This window comes from Centruroides vittatus, unplaced genomic scaffold, assembly GCF_030686945.1.
Source record: "Centruroides vittatus isolate TY-2023 unplaced genomic scaffold, ASM3068694v2 contig_918, whole genome shotgun sequence".
In the NCBI taxonomy this organism is placed as follows: Eukaryota; Metazoa; Arthropoda; class Arachnida; order Scorpiones; family Buthidae; genus Centruroides; species Centruroides vittatus.
Window position 1 is genome coordinate 757304 of NW_027122605.1, and position 19653 is coordinate 776956.

Consider the following 19653-nt stretch of genomic DNA (forward strand, 5'->3'; position numbering starts at 1 on the left):
AAATGTGGCGCCTTTCATTAGTCTGTTACAAATATAAAAATCATTTAAAAAAAAACAACACTTTTTATTAATATCATGCATATAATTTTTCGTACTCGTATGCTACAATTTTCTGTGAATTTATTAATTCGTCCATGTAACAATTATGTTATTTTGGCGTCCCATTATCTTTGCGCCAGGTGCCTCCTTTGCTCCTCCCTTTTCAGGGTCCCATACAAAAGTAAAAGTAAGGCTATTTTTTCGAATCTAACTTTGTTTATGGGAAAGCCGTCACAACTTGGTTTAAGAAAGTAATGCTTCAATAACAATAACGAATATAAAATTTAAAAATTCATTATGTTACTTTATACAGATATAGAATATATTCAATTCTGTTTTACACGGGAGACACGTTCCCGAAAAGTCCGTGTAAAAATAAAGTACTATCCAAATGGAAAAATGAAGATTAGTTCCAGTTACTTACAAACCAATAAAAATATGTAATACGATAGATAAAACAATTAATATAATAGAAAGTGTGTAACAAAATATTTAAATTTCAGTTAATAAATCAGATGAAGGACAACTGTAACTTATTAGCAATATACAGTATAATAAAAAAAATCTATAACACAAATTTTAGTTTTTAATCGATTTTTTCAATGAAACACCAAAATACAAGCTTTTAACACAAAATGGCATACAAAAAGTATTTCTATTGAAAGATAGCGAAATAAACGCAATCATACAGACAATTCGTCAAAACTTTAATTATATATAATTATATATATATATATAAATTTTTCTAGCTGCTTCGATGGAGGGATAAAATCGGAATGAAAGACTAATTGTCGCTACACGCGTTCAAATAAGTCGTAAAAAATAGGCAAATCTTAAAATATACTTTAGAGTGTAACCACTTAATTAAGACTAAGTAGTTTTATGGTTTTGTCTGAATGTATATACGGTTCTGGAAAAAATGTTTAGGTTCACCAGTGCAATTAAAATTGTGAATGAAACAGAACAATTTCTTTTTAATGTTTTATTTAATAGTACTAAATATAACAATATAATGATAGAAAATGAATGCAGAAATCTGAAATTGGGCTCCTGTGTGATAGAAAATAAGCAGCAAAATGAAAGGAAAATTATACAAAACCGTGGTAAGATTACTTGTCAGGAATGTAGTCGTAATTCAGACGATCACCACCGGATGCCGTCTTATCGGAATGTCCATTTTCTATCGTTTACAATTTACTAGCGCTTCATTCGATAGTGTTTTAATGAAATTCATACAAAATTATGCCTTTTAAATGCTGCGTGCATTATATTGCAAATGCAATTATTATTCAAAGAAACAAAGTAAATGTATTTGGGGCACCAAAATATTTGGAATTGTTTAAAAAATGGAAACGAACAGATCGTGCGCAGATCGAGAACTGACCGAACGCTACATTTGTGAAAAGCATTCCTTATAAAACTTCTCGACAAACTAAGGATGAAGTTTCCAGTTTGTTTCCGAATTGCCCATTATACCTTCCTAAACCTAGCAAACCTCCTCGAAAAAGTTATTTAATTACCTTTATTATAAACTATTTAACCAAACTCATAACGTAAAACATATTGCCAATGCTGCATTTTTTTCTACAGCAGTGTACAAAAATTATAACCAAATATTTTTTATTATAGCGGATTTTTGGGACAATTAGAAGATATGTGTATCGAAATAAATGTCCTGCTTCTCCAACATTTTTGTAACTATATAGTGATATATATTGAACTGAATAATTAATTAATATATTTCAATATATTAATTATAATTAATTAATATATTGAACTATTCAATATATATATTGATGTCATCATATTTCCTATTAAATCCACTAAGATCTGGTATTTGCCAAATTCCGTCTGATGAGAAACCGCGAGTTCGCTATGAAAAAGTATTTTAAAAAACATTCGAAAAGAAATCCAAAGAGACTTGAAAAATTAAATAAAAGAAATTGGATGGACACATTGAGAGAGGCATTTAGAAATTTGATGAAATAATTGATCATGACTATGCATCTGCAGATGTATTAGAATACGTAGGTTAATAGATTATGTTGCTGATTTTGTTGCAAAAAAATTTCAAAATTTTACAGATTATGAAGTTTGTATTAAGGCATTGACAAAGATGAAAGTTGACCTGTGGCACAGTTGACTAATCTCAAAACAAAAAGCAGACTCACATACCCAAATACTTTTCCTTTCTCACTATTTAACCAAATTGAACAATGAGTTATCAGTCAGCACGATTAGTGATGGCATTCTGAAGGACATTGCAGAAGTACTGTCACATAAAATGATCACGTTTCTATGTAAAGCACGTAAACCTGAAATGATAAAATATTATGTATTTCCAAGGTTAATGTAATTTGCCAGATAGCATAACATGAAATTGCAAGAAATTTCAAAAGAGTGTAAAATGTTTTTAAATGTTCCTGTTTACACGTTCTAAAACATAGTACACAAATTCTTTAAAACACAACAAAAAGAATACTAGAAATTTATTTTCTTCACAAATGAGTGACACTCTGGCACCCGACAACTAATTAATAAGCACAACACTGGTTCTTTACCAGCCACACAGCTACACACTCTGGTCAGCACTTGATAAACACAACACTGGTTCCTTACCAGCCACACAGCTACACATACTAGTCAGCACTCACCCGACACACCAAAGGGAAGCGCACAATTTCTCCCTCTCTAGTCGGGAAATCTCACCCCACATTATTAAGCATACGGTTACATAAACACACCTGACACGTGTGACAATTCTGTATAGTTGTATATCGAACTTAACAAAGAGAAACAAAAATATTCCAATTTCTTTCTGAATAAAGCTGTTTATTGATAATTTATATTGTTAGAATGATCTTCTGTTAAGAATGTAGTAAACTTTGTCGCAGAAAAAACTATATGCCAAACCCAAAACTGCTGTCAAGTGCATACAGAATAAAACCGTTTGTAAAGGACACTTCCACTTTTAATTAACGAGCATTTTAAACTACGTCACAAAATTTTTACGGAGACGAAATTAAAAATCAATCAATGGTTTATGAGTTTAAATTACATTTAATAGATTAAAAAATATATTACTTCAAGTATAAAAATGTCCGTTTAATGAAGACTTTAAAAAAATTATAAACATATTCTGTTACTTTTAAATTATTTTATATAAATTTTAATAATTTTATTGAAATTAAACACAAATTAGAGTTCAATTAGCGATTGTCGCTAGTGGTAACCAATGGTAAAAATTGGACTTGTAGATCGTCTTAACATCTGGTGGATACTCGAGTAATCTCACGTCCTTGAATGGAGTGTGGTATATTCACATGTACGCCTAGACCAAAAATTCCCCCTAAATCCAGAGGAATTTTTCCAACTTGGCAACCCGGACGAGTGACAACCCAGAACCCATGTGGACGTATAAGAGTGATTTCACGCTACGGCCGACTATATATTCATTTTATGTATATTTTGTTTGGTTATGTATAATTACTTTTTGAATTCGGTATATTTTTAAAAATTAAAATTTAAAAATAATAAATTTTTTCTTGGTTAAAATAGAATGTTAAGTTATACAATTATCAAGTTAAGATAATGTGCGAAATTTTGAGTGTATAAACTTTTAGTATTTATTCTGTCTGATTATCAGTGTTATGATTATTTATAGTATTTAAAAACAAGATGACAAAGTACAGTGTTAATCTCTCAAATAAAAAATAGCATGTAAAGAAATTAATGGAAATATAGTAAATATCGATACGGAAATAATGCGATTATTATGTAAATTTAAACTAGAAGCAAGACTGTATAACTTAAGTTTATTTTTACACATTAAAATTATAGCTTGAAATTATTTTCACAGACATTTCTTTAGTAAATCTAAATTACAAAATTAATTACAAACATTATTAAATAGTTTATACGAAATTTCATTTTGTTTACAGTGCAAAAATCCTTTCTGAAAGGAAACAATTTCCGTAATTACAATGATCTGCCTCCTTTCCGAAGGACTTTTGTATATATTTATATACAAAGTTTTTATGTTTTACAATGACATTAGATTTATAGACGGAATGCATTCCTTTATGGAAACATTTCGATCAATTTTTAAATAAAAGTTGGATGAATTTGGCGCGTACAACTAACTTTAATAATGCTATTATACAATATGACTATCGCGAATATAAGTACGATTTCGCGTGTTGAAATTCGAATTTGTTAATCAAATAATGATTTATATATGAAACTAAAAATTGAACAAACTAATATATAAATACAATATTTTTCGTAAGTTTATACAGTATATAAAGATATAAAATATGAACGAATTAACAAAAATATTTCTGGTATTTATAAAGTTAAGAAAAATAGTTTCTTTCGAATCGTAGATTCTTCTGGAAGAGATACTATCCATTTACGAAAACTGATCATTACTACACAAAAAGATACTAAGAGAGCACCCGATATACTATAGGCATCTGGAATTTCGTGAAAAAATAATATTTGCCAAAAAAATGCTAAGACAATGTCGACAGCGGCTCTGACTATTGATACTGGTGCAGCGTTTTCGCACTGTAAAGCTAAAGTTAAAAGCGTTTGCCCGCAAAAACTGAATATACCCAAAAGAATTACAAGCCACTGATTAAGCCCGCATTTTGGTAAACTGAAATATCCAATGGAAGCAGTTAAAATAAGTGTTTCGATTACGGCAACCCACCCAAAATTGAACATTATAACCGAATGGTGAAGGTATTTTATTCTTCTTATGACTACATATACGCTGGCACCGAAAAATGTGGATCCAACGGCAGCAATGACACCCCATAATTGATCGGTTGAATAAGCCATTCTACTAGCGATGACTAATGGCATCTTGGTGATTAAAAATATTCCCAATAATGTCAAAAAAATGGCGATGGCATGAAATATACCACAGGGTTCTTTAAGAAAAATTCTAGCGAATACTGCAACAAATACTGGAATGCTGAAAACAATAACTGATGCATCTGCTATTGGTAGGTAACGAAAGGCAAGGAATCGAAGAAATAGGCTGGTTGCACCGACGAGACCCCGAATTATTAAGAAATGTCGTACTTTTTTAGGTCCGAATACTGGTTCTTGACTGTAAGTCACGACTGGCATAGTAAATACTAAGATTCCTATGAATCTCAATGTGGCTAATTGTCCAGGATGTAGTTCATCGATGTATTTGACGATGACTGACGAAAGTGAGAAAAAAATACTGGACAGAGACGAGAAAAATAAACCCTTGTAAAGTTTATACCTTTTAGTTTGGTTTACTTCAGGCGTTTGTGACTCAATTTCATTAGGTTTTTTGTTATTAAACTGACCGGGTTCAGAATTTTGATAAGTCGGATATTCTTCCACATTTGAAGATTGAGAATCTTTATGCTTAGAATTGATTGCTGCATGTTGATCTGAGAGAGACTGCAATTTTGTTGCCTTGGCATTCGAAGACGATTCCTAATTAATTAATAAAAAAAAATTTTATTAAGTTAAATTTTCATTACGTAAAAAAATATGTTTAGTATTTTGTTTAAAACTGAAATTATTACAAAGGTTGCTTCTAGCCCTTGGTATAATATATATTAATTTAATTATCAACAACCGTGAGGCAGATAATAATGAGGGCTTATCAGACTAATGATGGGCACAAACGCTCAGGGATTAAGAGAAAACAATTTAATAAACAAACACAAAAATTACTACGTAAGTATGGAAACGAAAACCCAAAATGCATTTCGGACAATTTTCCCGATAGGAAATAGTCCGTCATCAGTTGGCATGAACTAAGAGTAATGCTATATTAAAAATTATACAAGGTAACGGTCAACTTAAAAATATGCCTAAAGCTATACAATATAAAGATGAAAACGCCGTTATAATTGTATGAGCAGTAAGCATATCAGTGTAGACAGTCTACACCAGTGGCGTAGCGTGGGTGTCAGCCGCCCGGAGCAGAGGAAAATTTCGCCGCCCCCTTATTTAGGTATCTCAATTTAAAAGACTAAAATATACAGTAATTCTAAAGAACTTTTCGGCAAGAACAATCATCATTATTGTGTATTGTACATGTTACAAATAAAAAAGTCATGTATATATGTTTTACAATATAATAATCATATTTATTACAAAAATTTTTACAAGATATATTATCATTTATTGTGAAATTTTGCCGCCCCCTAAAAGTGCCGCCCTGGGCGGGCCGCCCCTGCCGCCCCTGCCGCCCCACTACGCTACGCCACTGGTCTACACTGATATGCTTTATATAGAAATTTTGAACATATGCTTTATATAGAAATTTTATATCAGTGTAGACTGTCTACACTGATATGCTTACTGCTCATATAGTTATAACGGCGTTTTCATCTTTATATTGTATAGCTTTAGGCATATATTTTTTTAAGTTGACCGTTACCTTGTATAATTTTTAATGTAGCATTACCCTTAGTTCATGCCAACTGATGACGGACTATTTCCTATCGGGGAAAATAGTCCGAAATGCATTTTGGTCTATTTCCATGTCTTTGGTCTATGCGTTTCCATACTTATGTAGTAATTTTTGTGTTTATTAAATTGTTTTCTCCTTAATCCCTGAGCGTTTGTGCCCATCATTGGTCTGATAAGCCCTCACTATTATCTGCCTCACGGTTGTTGATAATTTAATTATTATCTATTGTTTAAAACTGTCTATCATCAAATTACTTAAAGAAGAAATTAATCAAACTAAATAAAGCACAAATGACGAGTTGTTAACTTACGTTGATTATCATATAAATTACAAAGCGGGATGTTAAATGAGAATTTTATATTTAGAAATATAAATTATAGAATAATCCTATTTATGTAATAAATTATTAAAACTTTGTTGTTTTTAAATATTAATTCTAACAAAGTTGTTAGTTTAATGAAATTTTCGCGGTTACTTAGATTTATTCAAATATTTAAAATCCAGCAATGATAAATAATTTAAAAATTAGGAAAAAAAATTTGTAAAAATTATATATAATTTTTTTAAATGTGTATAAAATGTTCGCAATTTATAATTATTTTCTATTTAAATCCACATTAAACAAATTTAAATAGCCTACATTAATTTACATTTCATTAAGAATTTCTCAATCGAGGTATTTAAATGACACAATTTATAAATGCTATAATTAAAATTTATTTAATTGAATTGAAAATAATTATTTTAAAATATTAAAAACTTCAATTAAAATATTAAAAACTTCAAATTAACACACACACACACACACAAATAATAATAAAAAGTAAGAGTTAACCATACGTACAATTTCATCATTGATGGGAACTGGATTGTCGGTGCCATTGGATTCGACGTTTTCTGAAATAGAAGAGACACTTTTCTTAAATCTTTTCATCGTAATTACTGCTAGTTTACGAGCTAACTATAAAACGGGCTTCGAAACAATCCAATAAATAACAGTGAAATCACTTTTTCGGAATAAACCATCTGGTTATCGATAGGGGGGTTTGATATTAAAATGATAACATAAAATTATCATAGCACTTCGATGAGAACAACTGATCTAATTTTTATACGTAATATACTTATAAATATAAAAAGTATCTATTTTAATTTTTTTTTAATATACAATATAATAAAACGTTTAATTTATTGGCATAAATTGTCGATGATTTTAAAACGATTAAGATGCAATATTGGTTATAAAAATGGCGCGGGTTTATGCCTAACATATTTTGTCAATTAATAAAAGAACAATTGATAAACAAGAGATCAAAGGTAAAACAATTTAAGCAAGTTGCCAATTATTGTAACGTAAAGATCGAATGATAAAAATTTAAATATTTTACCGGTTGCTACAGGAATTATCAATGAAACGTCACTTAAATTTTTACGTTTCGTACTACGTAAAGTAACTAGATTAAAGGTATAAGATAATCTAAAGTGTACCCCTAATTTATAATTAATGCCTCTTTGTCATCTTATCACTTACAAGAATATAATCGTATATTTCGTTGTTGGCCGATAGTAACAGTTCGTTGTTCTAATATAGTAGTGTTTATATGTTGAGAAGAAATTAAATTATATTAAAATGGTGACAAAAGTGAATGTTATCTTAATGTAAGCATTGCTTGACAGTTTTTAATAATAAGGAGCAAGTTTATCTGTAAAATTAAACCAGTGAACATATCGTAAGGAAAACTAATATATATATAAGGTAGTGAGTGGCCCACCAAGTTTGGACCAATATTGACCAATTCCAGTTTTTATCCAAGAAATATGTTGACTCTAGAATCCAAACTTGATAGGCCATAATTGTGCCCCTATCTTGCTTAAGTAGTGATTATATTCTTTTATTCGCTTTGAATATTTTCAAGAAATATTCAAAATATATACAAATATAATCGATATATTTTTTGTTTTCATTATGAATGAGTTCAATAGGAATTCTTTTTATAGTCTGTTTTTCTAAACAGATGGTTGGATGATATAAAGAATGTTTTATTGTTTAATGTAGAAATTATTGTCTTGCTAATATTAATGATAGATTTATTATTTTGAATATTTAATAATTAATAATAAACAAACGTTACCATAAAAAATGGCGTAGAATTGTTTAGAATTTTTATATTTTATTAACTACGAATAATAACATACGTGATGTTTCAGTTATAAAGAAAACTCGTTCCAGGTAAATCTCGTTATATAATGTTATAAACTTTATTTTTATAAGATATATAACGTTATAAAATATATAACTAGGAATACTATAACATATATAATTGTCCTCACAACTTACGATAAATAAAAGCTGCTTTTCTTAAGTTGTATGGTGTTAAAATTTACTTATAGTCAATGCAGGGCCGGATTTACATAAGGGCATTTGGGGCATGTGCCCAGGGCCCCCACAAAATAGAGGCCCCCACAAAACTAAAACTTTTCTATTACCGCGACAACCTAGTGTGGCCTAATCATGAGGGCAACAGGCAGAGAAAACCAAACCCGAGAAAAAGTCTATGAAACATCGGAAAATTTTGGGAAAAATTTCACATAGGTATTTTTCAGTTAAATTAAAATAATTAGTTTTACACAATAAAATATATGTATGTTTACAATAACCTTATTTTAAAATGAAATTTACAACTTCCTAGTTGAAATCTAATTGAAAGTACAGTATTTTGTGTAAATTTTCTAAATCATCAAATTTGTTTACTCTTAAAGGGGGATCCCCCACCGAATTTGTGCCCAGGGTCCCTGGATTGGTAAATCCGGCCCTGCTTATAGTTAAGTTAGACCGAAAATATATTAAATAAAATTTACTTAAGTTATAAAAACTAATTACGGTTTCGAAAATAAATTCAATCTAAACCGGTTTACGAGAAAACTAAATGAATACTGTATCAATTTTTTATAGAACACTGACATTATTCGATAAATATTCTTGATTAAAATATCACAAATGGTCAAAGTTTAATCATTTCTATATTAAAACAGATAACAAAATAAATAAAGACGTGCTTATCCTGTAAGATTTTATTTATCTATTACACAATAGTCTGAGACAAAGAACTGACGTTTGATTTAAAGTCCGATCAAATTATTTTATTAGTTAGATAATATAATCGATTATAATTATCACAAAAAATGACATTGCGATAAATTTTATTCTCATTTCTAATTAACCACAAAGATGGAATTCATCAATTTTAAAATTGTATTTCATAATTATTTTATAAAAGCACAAATACGATAGATTAATATAACAGAATAATTTCAGATTCATAGCTTTAGCATAAAAGTTAATTTGCGTGCACACAATTTTGTTTTCGTAGAAATTTAGCATCTGATATATATTGCAAAATATGATTTTTAATATAAAAATAAACTAATTATAAGACATAGGAAATTAGATAAAATTTATTACTACAAGTATAAAAATAGCAAACAAAAATACAAATTAAGTAAGTAGTATTTTTTCAGTATAAGTATTGAACTTATTAAATAAAGTTTAATCAAGAGAAAAACATGTTTTTCATCACTATCTGATATTTTCTTTTCTGTATTTATCCAAATGTTATCTACTCAAAATATTCATTTTCAATTTTTAAATCGAGTAAACAGCGTTATCAATATCATTATTTAAACCCGCCTACCTTTGTTAGGAAGCAAATAAGTGTAGATGAATTGGGTTCAATGATTTTGAAAAATGATGAACAGATCTTACATAAGCCATTTATTTGTTTAAGTGTACTTTTTTTTAATCCAGCAACGAGTTGTGTAACTTTCCCGGCTGTTAACAGATTTTGTTTAAAAAATAACTTTTATATTATTAATTATTATAAAATTGCAAAATGCTTAATTTTGTACGAAAATATAAATTTTATTTTTTAAAATTGTAAATAAGGAGTAAAATTGCTTGTTTAATCCTAAAATAATCAACATTTTTTTAAAAGTTTATAATATAAAATCAGTAGCATTATGGTCAAAAGAACGATTCGATCTGATCCATATAAAGAAAATAGTTTCAAAAATATTTACTATTATAAACTCTGATTCTGTACTTAAATTACTATTACGATTTGCATTATTTAAAATTAAATTATAATTAAAAATATGAACTTCGAAAAAGTTTAATTGTAAATATTAGCCAAATATTAGTACAATTAATTTTTTTCTCTTCCTCGATTTGCTCATTCTTTAAAATCGAGAGAAAGAAATTATGGAATAAATCACTTGTTTAGATACCACTGTTATGTGCTTTCTATCTTAATGATGCAATAAGAGTTATGGAATGCAGGGGAAGTTCATACGAGCGACTTGAAGTCACTCGCTACAAAAATACCCGTAGTCGCCGCTTTTTGCGATTAATCTCATACCCAACCACACGAGATAACTGCGACAGAAGTGTAGCTAATCGTATAAACGTTCACACGAGCTATAAATTACAGCTGCAACTACCCCGAGACCCGAGACATTTTCAAATTTTAAATTTTCAGTGTGAAAATGGATTATTTGAGTGTATTTCGCTTCTTCTTGTGCGATTTTGTAAGAAAAGAATACAAAGCCAATATTGGGTTTACACATTAGTAGGCATGCAGCTACTACAGGGGCAGTTTTCATAAAATCATAAATATACCACGATTTAAGAAATAAGGAATGAGAAATAACAAACATGATTGTGAGGAAACGTAAACACACCTCATTCGAACAAAAAAAAAAAAAATGAAAAGTGCATGTGAGAGTTGCGACAAAATAACCGTCCCGTGTGCCTAGACACTTATAATATCGTGTGTTCTGATGGCTCCTAGCTATAGTCTAGTCGCAAGCGACAGCAACTGAAATGGAACACAGTGTATTTTTTTTTTTTTTTTTTTTTTTTTGTCACAGTCACTAAACAGTCGCTCGTTTGGTCGACTCTGTTGAATTACCGTTCTAATTTCAACGACTTTTATGTAGCAGCGACAAAGCGATTAAAAGTCGCTTGTGTAAACCATTCCTGGGACATCGCAACATTTAGGCGATTTACCAAACGATAAGTGCTTCTCGAGAGAACTTTCTACGGGAAACCGATTTGAGTGAAGAAAAGTTGGTAACTCTACGAAGTCAGCCCGTTCGTTGATCAGGTGCGAACCCTCGAGTATTAGGGGCTGTCCATAAATTACGTCCGCATTTTTCTTGAAATTTTTCTCCTCTCCTCCTCTTGTTCCAATTTTCCAGGTTTCCGTGACCTCCTCTCCTCTTTGGACGTCCAACAAAATTCGACCTTCCTTAAAACCTTTATCACTTTATGAATGATAGATACCATAAATAAAAACGAAATATACAAGAAATTTTGAAATAAATATAATAAAATGCATTATTATTCTGCAAGATATTTTATTTCAGATGTTTGGCTCCAGGTTGAGGAGGAAAAAGCTTAATTCTCTTAATTATCATAATTAAATAACTTGAATCATTAGTTTAACAAATAATACAAACTATATAATATTTCAAAAAATTAGATTATTTCTCTAAATATATATGTACAGATATATAATCTACACAGGTGTTAAAATATGAAAGTTGTTAGTTTCACTTCTTATTAATAAATACATAGATATATTTATTCGGTACACACGCTATCAATTGACAAGTAAAATTTATCAGTTGATAGCGTCTGAATTAAAATTATTCTGAATTTTTAATGATAGACAGATAAACAAAATTAAAATACACAAATTCTGTATTCTCAATCTTCATTTTATTTTGAAAATATCAATTTTTAATGATGTAATGTATAAGTATAATTGTGGATTTTTCTTGTACTCAGCGTGTATCATTAGTATTACTGATGTTAACGCAACACCAGTAATACTAATGATTTCACTAAATAAAAAGGAAAAAGTTAGAAATTTTTTCTAAATACTCGTACAATTAAAATAATGATGATGATAATAATAATAATAGCCAAACATTTTATACATAAAAACAACAATCCGTCAGACATGCTACAATTTCTTGCATGAAATCTAAAAACGATAACACCCGAGTCTTACACAGTACAGACCAATCGCGTGCCTTCCTATACTCGAAAAAATACTCACGTCATGCATCACAAACAAAATATACCATATAAAAACACAGCATTCTCACAGAACAACAAAAAACTTTCATAGCAATTATATGGGATGCAAAAAACAATTACTGGTAGAATTTACAAGCACACAAATAATACAGAAATCTAAGACTGCATGCATAGTTTACAAGAAGGCATTTGATAGCAACCTATACTATATCTGTACAAAATACATCCAACACTCATTACATTTTTTTGAAAACTCAATGAAACACTGGAGAACAATACTGCACCTCATACTTCATAAAACATACATTACTGTTTTCCTTTGGAGTTATTCTATTAATAGCTCTGCGTGTCTCCAATATATTGATATAACTTCAAATGAATATGTCAGTACTGGGATAACATATGTGTTGATAGCTTTAAATGTATTTTGCATTCAGCTGTGTTGTTAGTATTGAGTTTAATCTGCTGTTGTATTATTATTATGTTGGATTTAGTGGGTTATACTCGGTTGACACCGGTGGCTGTGTACTAAGCCGGACCAGAGTCAAAGCATAGCAACCAAAACAAAACAAAAATAAAATAAGTGTGTCAGTGTCAGTGTCTATATTCAAGAATTTCCTAACAATGTGGCATGTATTCAATATAGTGGCCTTCTGTAGTGTGATGTATGTATTTCTATTCAATTGTAATGTTTCCAGGCTTTTGTGTAGTGTGTGTAGTATCACACCTGTAGAGGAGAGAACAACAGGTACAATTAGCACCTTATCCATCTTCCACAGATGCCTTATTTCCTGGGCGAGTTTTGTGTACTTGCTGATTATTATTATTATTATTTCGCTATATTTTGTTTTATTTTTATTCTTCCGTGAGTTTGGCCTGTTGGAATTCTAAATATTTGTAGATTTCGCGCTCATTCATGGATTCAATAACATCTCCATTTCCGAGTTAAAATCATCTTTCTTTGGGAACATTATTAATTATAATAAAAAGGCAAAAGGCTTAATTTTGAGGGTAGAGACGAGTTTTTAATTAAGTAATATTTACTGAACTGAACGTAAAATTTTCTCTATGTGAAGTGTTCTTCATTTGTCTAGACAAAACTCCCTTTAAAGTGCAGTGTGTGACTTCTAACAAGTAATTTAACCGTGTTTCTGTGCATGCTTAGAGTTTCATGTCGTCCACGTACGTGAAATGATATATGTATAGTATATTTTGTTGCTTGATATATGTTTATTTAGTATTGTTTAATCTATTCGACAATGGGTCAAGGCCAGACAAAAATCAAAGTGAACTTAATGAGTCTCCGTGGAAAATGCTTAGTCTTAGGGTATTTTGTTTGTTTTAACAAAACACAGCAAACACCACCCTAATAGAAAGGCCCACTCTTCCTCATAAAGAGGGAGGATGAGACCTTATAGATATTTTAAACCTACACTATAAACAATACAGACACTACAAGAGTTTTTCTATAGAAAATAAGAAATGTCACAATTACATAAAGCTAAAAATCTTGCAGACGAAACCAGTACACCATTAAATTTATACAACACTGATCTGGATATAACACAATACAAAAATTGCTCAGACAGCATCAGGCAGTCTTAGACTCAGAAAGAGGTGCATGGTAGGAATCAACCAGGATCTTAATCAGGATTCATGTTGACATCATACATCAAACTGTTGGCTATGCTCAACTTCTTTTCATAGAAAGAAAGGCAAGGTTAAATTTATATATAAAGACGTGGTTATATTTATATATAACCTTGCCTTTATATTTATGACCTGTTTCTTATATTTATGACCATACAGGTCATAAATATAAGAAACTACAAGAAGCACATCTTAAAAGAATAACACTAACAGACGACACTTATAGGAAATTTGTACGAGATTCGAGATACGAGAATCATGTACGAGATTATACAACACATCACATTGGATTGCAAACTTTTAACGCAAACTGACTACTTACATCGAAATAACCAAATAGCTAATATAAAATATCAAAAGCTTGCACACAAACACCACAAACTACTACATACCCAGGAACCATATTACAAATACTCATTATATAGTCATAGAAAACGACACATAAAATATTATAACCGAGCCATAATCCCAGACAAAATCCATTACAACAGATCAGAAATCACATTCAATGAAAAACAAAAAATCACATACATCATGGACATAGCTGTTTCAAATACTCCAGCAATCCAGCAATGAGTTTCGTAATTTTCCCCGATCTTATGAGATTTCACTTAAAATATAACCTATATATTAATAATTATAATAATAACAAAAAAAAGCAAAAGGCTTAATTTTGAGAATAGAGACGAGTTTTTAATTAAGTAGTATTTACTGAACTGAACATAAAATTAAGTATTTTACGTTCACATCTTTTATTTATTATACAAAAATTCTTTATAAAGCGAGATTATTGTTTGCTTTCTTGATCGCTTTTAACGAATACTTTTCATATTATCGATCTGTTTAATGGATATAAATCGATGATTATTAGCTTCGATATTACACGATAATAGCAAGAGCGCCAGACAATACTAGCAACAAAATATAACATGAAAAGAATTGTGAAGAAAATACTTATCGATTTCTGCCTATCTGGGAATTGGAAAGGATTAAATTCTGAAGAAAAATGCACTTATTGCGTTCTAAAACCATTATTAGATATAATTTCGTTATGCGGTTTCAACATCATAAATCCTTGCCGTCATTACTTCAAAGAAAATTTGTCTCACAACTTTCTTTACTGCTTTTATAGATATTTCATAATACTATATGGATGGTTGTGTGTCGGAATTATAACGATTTCTCCATTTTTGAACGAAGATCCTCATTTTCATCATTTCAACGACCGTCTTTTCGGATCCAACCAACAGTCAATTATCATTAAGTTTACTCTGATCGGATGTTATACTCTACTAGTGGTCGAAATTATGTATGTAAAAGGTATATCCATTACTTTAACAAAGGAACTAGATAAAGTATCTGGATTCATCCCGCATATTATGCCATTTGTAATCAATTCGTCTTTTATGATTTGCATTATCTATGCTATATTACTTGTTGATTATAATATTCGCAAAAGGCCGAACTGCTTTTTATGGAAATATGAAATATTGGCGATTTTGATGACTGTTTTTCAACTATATTTTTGTTTGTTTCTCGTATGTTTAATAATATTAATTGTTATCTTGACTGGACTTATAATTATAGCTTTTCGTAAAATTGCCACTGATCTTGCAAATCCGATTCAAAGATGTATTCCTGATTTTCTTGAAGAAATCGATTCGAGACACGAAAATCTTTCTCATTTTGTTTATCATTTAAATAATTCCTGTAAAAATGCAATTGGCTCTGCATATTTTGTCGGCGTGGGAGAAATCGCTTTGCTAGCATATATATCTATGTATGAATCATGGAAACAAAGAGAAAAAATCATATTAACCTGCACCCTAGTAATTGCCATGATAATATTGACTGTTCTGGCTCTTGTGGGAGGAGAAATAGAGAATGCGGTATATTGTTTTAATGATTTTTCAAGTTATTTTAAAGTATAATAAATAGAAAATTAAAATCTTAATTATAATTTCTCTAACAGTATTATAATAGATAAAATAGTAAAGTTTGGAAATATTTTCAGGCAAAATCTGCATTTCATTCAACTTCTCTTTACTTCCGAACTCGTATGAAAATGACTCATAAGTTGAAAGTAAGTTAGATAATTTCATATTTAATAGTCAACAAGTGTAATTATATTGTTTACGATATTAAATTTATTAATATTTAATTATTTTTAATACATTTGCTTTATTAACTTATTTATTATTTATCGTTACTTTTTAATTAAATACTTAATAATAAATCAAAATTAACAAGCAAAACGATATAATTAATTTAATCCTTCATAACATGCGTATAATTAAAGAGAGAAATGTTATATTCTGATAATAAAAACAAATTAAATTTTACTTTAATATTTTGATAAAATAAATTTGTTAAGTATTTAATGTAAAAATAATTTCATATCGTAACAGTTTCTGTGCTTTATGAAGAGATTGGGTGGCCCTCCAATTACAGTCACATGCATGGGTTTTTTTGCCATTAACAAAACTTTCATTTGTAGAGTAAGTTTCAGTTGAATTAATTTAAATAATTGATTATTTTTATAAAATTAATTTTAATATAATATTTATGATGCGAAAATAATTTATTAAAAATTATGAAAATATCATAGTTTTATATATAAATCCTAAATAGAAACATATGGTGTCTTTATAAAACCACAATATATATAGCGCTTAGTACAGAAGCGTAATGTAAAAGGAAGTGTAGTAAATCAGAAAAGTTATGTTTATTATTATATATATTTTTACATTTGAATATCATTTAATATTTCCTCTTTCATTATCCGACATACTGGCTTGATTATTATTTAGGTCCTACAGGTAGACATCAAATGGATCAAGATATTAATGATAACCTGATATCAAACAGATGAATAATGATTATGAAATAAAATGATACCAATACTGTCTATATTTCAGCTGTTACAATTAATATTAATTTTTTAATCACGGAATTAAAGTATTTTAAATCAGGAATATATCTATGAACTTATTAACATATACTGTTTGTTTCAAAAATATTTTTACTTAGAAAATCTGATCGAGTTTTTGACACTTTTAATGATATTAAGCAACAAGATCGATCAATCGTTATACTCATCTTACGTATTAATTTATTTGAATAATGCCATGGTTAATTAAAATATTTTATGTTTTATTTTGTTATTTAGAAATGAATGTTTTTATAGCAAAATGAATAATTTATTAATGTTTGTAGGGAGAATTTATGTATTTATGTATTATTACGGTTTCTAACATTTTTTTTTTTTTTTTTTGTTTTTCTCAGGCTTATAAAGCTCTGTCCTCAAGCTTTACTACTATATTAGAAATTCAGAACTCCGAAAAGCACTGCCTTAATTCAACAGAAGATATGTGGAAAGAGTTTATTTGAATGATAAAAAAATATTTGTGTTTTTTAGATTAACGCTTTATATTTAACAGTGTTAATTAAAGTAGATTTGGTGATTAAAATTCATACTTTAACAAGTATTTGCACTCGACGTATATTTTAATTAAAATTTTATAGACATATTCAGATGTGATTGTTTACGGGTAAGAAGTGTGTAATGAATAAATTCGATAGCAAGAAAATTTTGTTATTAAAATAAAACTTTTTATATGTTTAATGTCAAGTAGAGATAAAATCTCACAGTATATCTCAGGCATTGTTGTATGCATTAATTTTCTTAAATAAATAGACTTTTCTGAAAATTCTTGCTGTTATTGATATTATTTTATCGATTACTATAAACATTAAATACTTATTACTTCACGCTTAAATCGAGAGATCAGCAGCGTGATATGTATTATGCTATTACTGTTATTAATTTAGATTCCACCCAGATAATTTATAGCCTATTTTCATAGACAGTTTACAAGAGTATCGTTTCCCGATCGTTCTAACCTAATAATTACATAATTAAAATATAATAATTGCATTTAAATTTAAACTAAAAGCTTACATCGGATCTTAACTTTTGTGTTCAAGAATCTTTCATATTTTGTGAAGAATGACTAATACGCGAAAATGAATCAATGAGAAGAAAAATATGTAAAATATTTTTAGCATTTTTGAAATTTCAATTAGCTATAATATATTTTCAAATTATTTATTAATTAATTAGTATTGATTTTTTAAATTTAATACAGTCAAACCTGTAAATCAGAATCACGCGGTATCGAATTTTTTCCATTTTAAACAAGTTTTAGGTTTATTTTTTTAATCTTTAAACTATATTACATATACGTTAAACATTTATGATTATTTATATAGTAATATCACTTTTATTATTTAGTTTTATTACGTAGGTAAACTGATCATTTGTACCTTATTTTCGACAAAGTTTCACTACCTTTAAAGTAATTTACAAATACCCGTCGAGTATTTGTAAACACCCCTCTCTTAATCCTTTTTATAACAGTTTCGATGTGTTTACAATTCTAAATTTTCATACTTTTCGTATAAACTCCTTGGTAGATAAGTTTATATTAACCGGAGCGTCGATCACTCAACCGCTATACTTTAAAATGCATACGTCCGATCAGGGCCGGTTCTAGGGTTTTGAGCGCCCCGGGCAAAGCAAAATTTGGCGCCCTTTCATACAAGAATATACAAATTTACTGCAAATTAAAAAAAAAAGTCAAAAAAGTCAAAAAATCAAAATTACACAATAAAGAACTGTATAAAAAATTTATTTATTTAAAGCACGGCAAGTGTTGTTAATGCAAAGTTTACAGAAAGACAAAGTTATTTAACCGTTAAGGCGTATGACAGGCGCCAGTATCACTTTGACTATTCATAATTTTGTTGATATTTGTAATTTATAAATTTGATCTCGTCCGTTTTTTGAGTAGATTGTTGTGATACGTGATACTGATTACAAATTATCTTTTCAAAATAAATAAAAATAAACTTTTTAGAGATTAAAAAGCATTTGTCTGCATCAATGTTGTGTGATAAAAGCCATAAAAATTCTTAGGTTTCATTATTTTAATTAGGAAATTTTTGTTTTTGTCTATTAATCTTTTTTTTTTAGTTATTATGAATTCTGACTATACAAATAGTTTTCTTTGAATAATTGTAATATTATTTATATCTGTTGACAATAATAAAATAATTAGCGTCGTGACCTTTATTTGGTATTATTAAAGAAAAAACAATTTATTGCTTGCTAAAAAAATCGATGTCTCATGAAAAATGATCAATTTTAATTTATAAAATCTAAAAAAATAATGAATGTAAAAAAATATTTTATTTTTATATCGGCGCCCCTCAAAATTTGGCGCCCCGGGCAGTCGCCCGGCTTGCCCGCCCCTTTATCCGGCGCTGCGTCCGATGCCCACCAGTAGCCGAGTGGTTAAGAATGCATTTCGGATTGGTAATTTTCCAATCC

The 19653-nt window shown here is 29.0% G+C and overlaps 2 protein-coding genes across 5 annotated transcripts in view; one reads left to right on the forward strand and one right to left on the reverse strand.

Annotated features, from left to right (window-relative positions):
• Window positions 1-3835: 3835 nt before the first annotated feature.
• LOC136984394 (solute carrier family 35 member G1-like) overlaps window positions 3836-19653 on the reverse strand; it is a 39321-nt gene continuing 23503 nt past the window's right edge. For both annotated transcript variants that reach the window (XM_067281363.1, XM_067281362.1), the window contains exons 3-4: window positions 7353-7405; window positions 3836-5520 (exon numbers count right to left, since the gene is read on the reverse strand). In XM_067281363.1, the coding sequence (XP_067137464.1) occupies window positions 4387-5520; window positions 7353-7405 (1187 nt within the window). In that variant the 3' untranslated portion in view covers window positions 3836-4386. The remainder of the gene's footprint in view (window positions 5521-7352; window positions 7406-19653) is intronic.
• LOC136984384 (uncharacterized) lies at window positions 7771-17777 on the forward strand. Of its 3 annotated transcripts, none has more exons than XR_010882183.1 (4): window positions 7771-7825; window positions 16276-16344; window positions 16670-16759; window positions 17547-17777. XR_010882183.1 is itself a non-coding variant. In XM_067281353.1 (4 exons), the coding sequence occupies exons 1-4, from the start codon at window positions 16100-16102 to the stop codon at window positions 17649-17651; spliced, it is 315 nt and encodes a 104-aa protein (XP_067137454.1). In that variant the 5' UTR covers window positions 16097-16099; the 3' UTR covers window positions 17652-17777. The 3 variants fall into 3 exon arrangements, 1 of the variants encoding a protein (XP_067137454.1); XR_010882182.1 differs by lacking the exon at window positions 7771-7825 and adding an exon at window positions 8036-8167; XM_067281353.1 differs by lacking the exon at window positions 7771-7825 and adding an exon at window positions 16097-16150.

Coding starts and splice junctions, on each gene's coding strand:
- LOC136984384 (XM_067281353.1), top strand. CDS start 16,100: ATGATAATATTGACTGTTCTGGCTCTTGTGGGAGGAGAAATAGAGAAT. Junction 16,345..16,669: donor AAATGACTCATAAGTTGAAA/GTAAGTTAGATA, acceptor ATATCGTAACAG/TTTCTGTGCTTTATGAAGAG. Junction 16,760..17,546: donor ACAAAACTTTCATTTGTAGA/GTAAGTTTCAGT, acceptor TGTTTTTCTCAG/GCTTATAAAGCTCTGTCCTC.